Genomic DNA, 6,000 nt, shown 5'->3' on the forward strand with positions numbered 1-6,000 from the left:
CCAGTCCAACTACGCACTTGATTACTGTGTTGACTGTTTTATGAACGACTCAAAAATTGTCAAATACCGCCTTTGTTTGGTGCTAATTTCCAACCCTCATTGTAATGCAGAATCAGTGTGCTACCTATACTGCCTGACTACTGTGCTGCTGTGAAGCACAATCTTACCTCCACACTGATCCTCTTCTCTCCATACACAGACTCTCCTACTACCATGTTCTTGGTCACCAGGGCATCCTCTTTTCCTCTGGAAATGAAGACTCCTGAGTAGACAGAGACACCATGAGTTAGTATCTCGCGAACACACAATTTGAGTCAATTAATTAAGTGTAGCACCGAAGAGCTAAGCAATCAGCACAGTTTCAAGGTGGACACCCAAGATTAGTGTCACCTATTCTATATATGACCAAATGTGAAATATGGTCACAATCTCTCCTTCTATTCCTGAGTTATGGTGTTGAAGAACGGGCAGAGTTTTCGCAGATGTCAGTGAAGCTGACCTTTGACCTTTTGGACATAAAATTTCATGACTTCATTTTAACCAGACATTTGTGTGAAATTTGTCATAATTGGCCACCCAATTCTAATCAGTTCATTACTGATTTGAAGTGGATGCTTGTGCAAAATGTGAAAAAAATCCCTCGGGGCATTACTGAGATATCGCTCTCTCAAGGATGGGATGAACGGAGAGACAACCTGAAATCCGATCCTGTCGTGGCTATTGCTGGCACAAAGGCATAAAAACCTGAAGACAGAAATTTAGGCACCACCAACTTCACTGATGAATCAGTTTTGTATGGTGGAATGGGCCAAAATTTCTCCAAACCAATGTGTGGGCCTGATCAACAGCTACACAAAACATTAGGTTTAAGTTAATGCTGCTCAAGGGGGTCACCCAAACACAGAGAGGAAAGGTTCATAGTTTTTGCAACAAAGATGAATTTTGCATTACTTTACATTTGCCTGAGTAAACAGCCACTTTTTATTATTGTTTTTTTTTATTTTTAGTGCACTCAGTAGGACCCAGCTGCATCTCTTTGTTTTTGACCCAAATGAACAATTATTCATCATTAATGTATTATTCATCTCTGATGTGTCTGCAGACAATTGTTGTTTAATCTGCCTCATGAATGCAGATATTTGCTGGTGCCAGCTTGGCAGACATTAATCTGATTAATTAGCAGATTGATTAATCAGTCTGCCACTAGTGGATAGTGTTGAGTACATTTTTGGTATCATGATGTTCAAAGAGAGCTAAGCCCATACTTAATGGTGGAGTGAGAACACTGTAAACAGTTGATTGGTCAGACAGTTGTCACTCGAATTGTCACATATATGACATGGAGTAACCAGATTTTTCTTGTCTGTGCTCTGATGTAGGTTTGTATTTGATGTAGGTATTCTTGCTGCATTCAGTCATTTCTGAAACAACGTGTGTCTCCTTGTTGCAACAAACAAACTTCCCTTGACATCCTCCATTGTTTCTGCACTTGTGTTGCTTTGAAATCATGTCAAGGCAGTTTCACACAGCATGATGATCAGTAAACAATCCCACCTACAATGACCGTAAAACAAAGTTGAAAAATGTACCTGGTACGACAAACGAGTACTGAGTACAAGTAGAGCTAAGCCGTTGAAACAATTTTAAGTACCTGCACCCTCAATATTTATACAGAATTAATTACAAAAAGGAGTAACAAAAACCTTCATGTCTGTGTGGCTCAACCAAGACCTTCTTCCCTCCTCCAAAGCCTCCTCTGCTGCCACCCCTCCCTCCTCTTCCTCCTCTCCCTCTTGGGGTGCCTCTACCACCCCCCCGGCCCCGAAATCCTCCACCCTCAGGGGACCTGAATCCTCCACCTGAAAAACAGACACATTTAAATGCAACTCAGGTCAAAATCATAAACAAATGGATTTCCTGTATAACACAGCTCTGTCAGTGTCGTGTTTGACTGAGTTTAACATATTAACTGATGCACACCAATATTATACACGTGTTATTTAATGAAAAACATTGGATGTCCTGCAATTGCTTGACATGCCACATTTAATTACTACAACAATGTACTGTACTGTAATGTGATAATATAAATGACTTCATGTTTACAACAACTGGTACTCTTGTCAACTTCCTCCTGTCTCACCTCTTCCTCCTCTGAATCCTCCTCGTCCTCCCCGGTCACCAAATCCTCCTCTACATCCACCTCTTCCTCCTCTGTCACCCCGAGGACTGAATCCTGAAAAAGACAATGGAGGCTTCAGCTGAATTTATACATGAGCATGAGGAGGTTATGGAATACCAACACAGCTGGTGTTTCCTCTACCACTATATTAGGTGCCCCCCCCCCCCCCCTTTTTCTCCCCCTATAAAATTGAACAATACAGTTTGAAAATACTGCCAAGGTTCATGCCTTGGCATTCAAATAGTATTTTTTACATTCACTTTAAAACTTTATGAGTGGGGATGAAGTGGTTGTTTTGGCAAATGTTACCAAAAAAAACACACATTCACCACATTTCAAACCATGGGAGACATACTACTTGTATATTTATTTCAACATAAATTAAAGTGACATGTACAGAGAGTTTCCAGTTGGTGCCAGCCAACATGTCCTGGAAGATTTCAATGTCCTGGACATTGAATTCTAGTCACAGTATCTGATCATGGACCTAATTTTCTTGTGTTTTTTGTGTCTAAGTGAGTAATGGAGACAACAATTTTTTTCAGTATTGAATAAGAACACCAAAGCCAGGAAACAATCAAATATTCATATTAACAGTGGAATGTCTTGATGTTTTTTTTTTAAACAATACCATTATATATTCAAAATTAGAATATTTGTTGACAACCCTATTTCAATGAGACTTTTTACAAAAGTTTGTGAAGTTTAGAAGTCAGAAGTTTATGCAGCACTTGAATGCTTCTGAAGTTTTCTTTTGTGTCACAAAGAGCTCATGAAGAATAACTGATTATAAGCACTAGTGCAGCACATGTTCCAGCTCAGCTGAAATGAACAGTGAACCTTAGTCCTCTCTCTCTCTCTCTCTCTACATGGCTTGGGGTATAACATAGGCTATGGCTTCACATCTGCCACCAACATTTGCCACAATTGGGTCCCCGGGCGCCGCTTGGATGGCAGCCCACCGCTCCTGGTCTGCCGTGGAGGAAGGACGACCAGGATGGGAGAAATGCCAAGACAAATTTCACCTTCATGTGCAGTGTCCTGCATGTGCATGATGTGAGACAATAAAGGGGAATGTCTCCCCCTGATGATTCTTCTTCTTCTTCTTCTTCTTCTTCTTCTTCTTCTCACCATTACTTTTTTTAAAAATCAATCTATAGAATAACTATAATGCACCTCAAAATAACCTCAGTGTATATTTCTGTTGTTCATTTTACATACTGTATATATCACAACACATATATATATACACACACATACACACACATATATATATATATATATATATATATATATATATATATATATATATATACACACACACACACATACATATATATACATATATATTCTGTGCTGAGCCTGTTGCAACATTTCGTTTGGTGTACACTTGCTGTTTACTGAATGACATTAAAGTTTGTCTAAGTCTGAGAAAGATTATTTTCTCAATAGTCAATTAATCTAACAACCAATTAATTGATTATTCTGCAGATTGTTTATTACTTTTGATAATATGCCCAAAATATTAGAAACTTGGATAAGTGATATATCTTTATGTTACTCAATCACCAGATCATAATCTACCTTCCACATCACTGCTGTGTTATGATATTAATATACTGGAGCTCTAACTCTAAAGGACTGCTGTGACATATAGATCAATTTATTTCCCTTTCTTGATGAACTCAACCTGCTTGTTTTTCCTCACTGCTAACATACGCTCACATTATCCATTTCATCTTGTGCAAAACCATTATGTTGTGCGATTTCTAATTTGTTGTGTATTTTTCTCAACTGAATTTATGATCCATATTGGCTACAGTATTTTTCTAAACTGTATATATTGTGCATATACATAGACTAGTGAAATTCAACGTTTCTTCCTATGCAACAGTATTTCTCAAATGCAATATAACATACGATATTTGTGGTTAGTATTTTTATAATCTGTACATAATTACATATACACATTTTTTTTAAATTCTACATTCTGTATACTTTTTATTTTTAACCTTCTGTGCCACTGTTCTTGCGTTATTAATATAATACTTGCTGGCTTTAACGACTTCAGTTTCCAGGTGTGTAATCAATAAAGTCTTATCTTACAACTCTTTGAGCTATAACGATGAGGGACTGACAAAAGGTTCCGGCACGGGCTAACGTTAGCAGAAGCTACAGTTAATTTTCGGGCTTAAACCTCGTGGCACAAAACAAGGAGCAAGCTTCAAACATCTACGATTTGCCTTTAAACGACGTCGATACACGCAACACGTTTTTTCTGGTCAGGTAAAGGATTCGTGGCTAGTTAGGCTGTTTTGTTCTGCTGAACGGAAGCTCAACACGTGTTTCTGGCGACGTGAGGAATGCACGTGCCGAACGGAAATTTATCAGACCGATCGCTCCTGCAGTTAATATTAACCTAACCTTACAATTGCATTTTAGCGTAACGTTAATTGTCACAATACAGTAAGAGTTCAAATACTTGGCTGTCCGTGTTCTGTAGGAGCTTACTGGAAGTTTAACTGGGTAGCATGGCGGTGTAGGCCGCACTCGCATCAGTACCTTTAACTTCAAACACACGCCGGACAGGTTGACAACGTCTAATGTTCAATTTAGCGTTACATAAAAACATCACCATAAGCGATGCGCAATGTTATCTACTATACCTGGCCTCATGGTATTTGATGTCAAGCAGTAAATCGAGACTGCCAGCTGGATTCTTCTCTTTCTCTTACGTTGTGTCTCACACTGAACAGTGGCAGCATTAACACATGTCCAGCTGCTGCACGACTACTTCTACTTGATGTTTTGCGACTGAGGGGGCATTACCGCCACCAACTGATAAGGAGTGCGAATAGGTGTTAGAAAATACATTTTTCTGTACAGTAAAATATATATAAACATAAAATTGAACGTACCGTACGAATAGATAGATAGATAGATAGATAGATAGATAGATAGATAGATACGCCATACCATTCGCGTTTGACTGTGACAAACACATACCTGTCAACCCTCCCGTTTAAACCGGGATTCTCGCATATTTTACCCTTCTCTCTCACTGTCCTAACGTTTGAATTAAACTCCCGTGTTTTTTTTTTAACGTTTTTAAAAAATGAAAAAATATTGAGAAAAATTTGATGGGAGGCAAACCTCCCATTTGATGTGTTTGCTTAAGTTCTCCTCCAGTACGGCAGGTGGCAGAAGAAGAAACAGAAACAGCAGCAGCAGCAGGACTTTATCTTATAGGATTTATGTATTGTCATGAACTGTCGCTGATATGGGAAAGATGAGGACTACGTCGACTCATTTCGGCATGTATCTGTCATTTTTTTTATTTAGCCGGTAACACACATGATGACGACAGCGGCGCGACTACGGCAACCTGTTTGTCGCGTATCATCACATCTCCCCCTTAAAGTTGTTAACCCCACATACTTTAACCAAGATGCTTATCTCACACATAAACATGAATGTTGAGGACACAACAGCTTTAGCTCTAGGACGTTGGGGTAGACTGCCCTCAGTCCGCAGCAACGTAGGGATTATTCTGCCCTCAACAGTTGCTGTTCCTATCAGGGTTTGCATAACAATCATAAAAGTCCTTAGATGGTTACTGTATTACCAACAGGGACGTGACCTTTAAAGTTAGGATTTCACTTTCTTTTAGCTAAAGAGTAACCTCATTACTTCCAGGAATAACTACAAATAATATGTATTGTGTAACCTCAAATTTAACCATGTAATTCCTTTAGACTGTCAGATTAAACAAGAAATTATCCTGTACTGGATTATCTCTCACATAACTGATGAACTGA

At 38.9% G+C, this 6,000-nt stretch overlaps 1 protein-coding gene across 1 annotated transcript in view; it reads right to left on the reverse strand.

Annotated features, from left to right (window-relative positions):
- Positions 1-4,980, reverse strand: part of fbl (fibrillarin) — a 28,560-nt gene extending 23,580 nt beyond the window's left edge. The window contains exons 1-4 of the mRNA XM_076736851.1: positions 4,849-4,980; positions 2,144-2,236; positions 1,704-1,859; positions 168-262 (exon numbers count right to left, since the gene is read on the reverse strand). Coding sequence (XP_076592966.1) covers positions 168-262; positions 1,704-1,859; positions 2,144-2,236; positions 4,849-4,858 — 354 coding nt within the window. The 5' untranslated portion in view covers positions 4,859-4,980. The remainder of the gene's footprint in view (positions 1-167; positions 263-1,703; positions 1,860-2,143; positions 2,237-4,848) is intronic.
- Between the last annotated feature and the right edge of the window lie 1,020 nt (positions 4,981-6,000).

This window comes from Chaetodon auriga, chromosome 8, assembly GCF_051107435.1.
Source record: "Chaetodon auriga isolate fChaAug3 chromosome 8, fChaAug3.hap1, whole genome shotgun sequence".
Classification (NCBI taxonomy): domain Eukaryota; kingdom Metazoa; phylum Chordata; class Actinopteri; order Chaetodontiformes; family Chaetodontidae; genus Chaetodon; species Chaetodon auriga.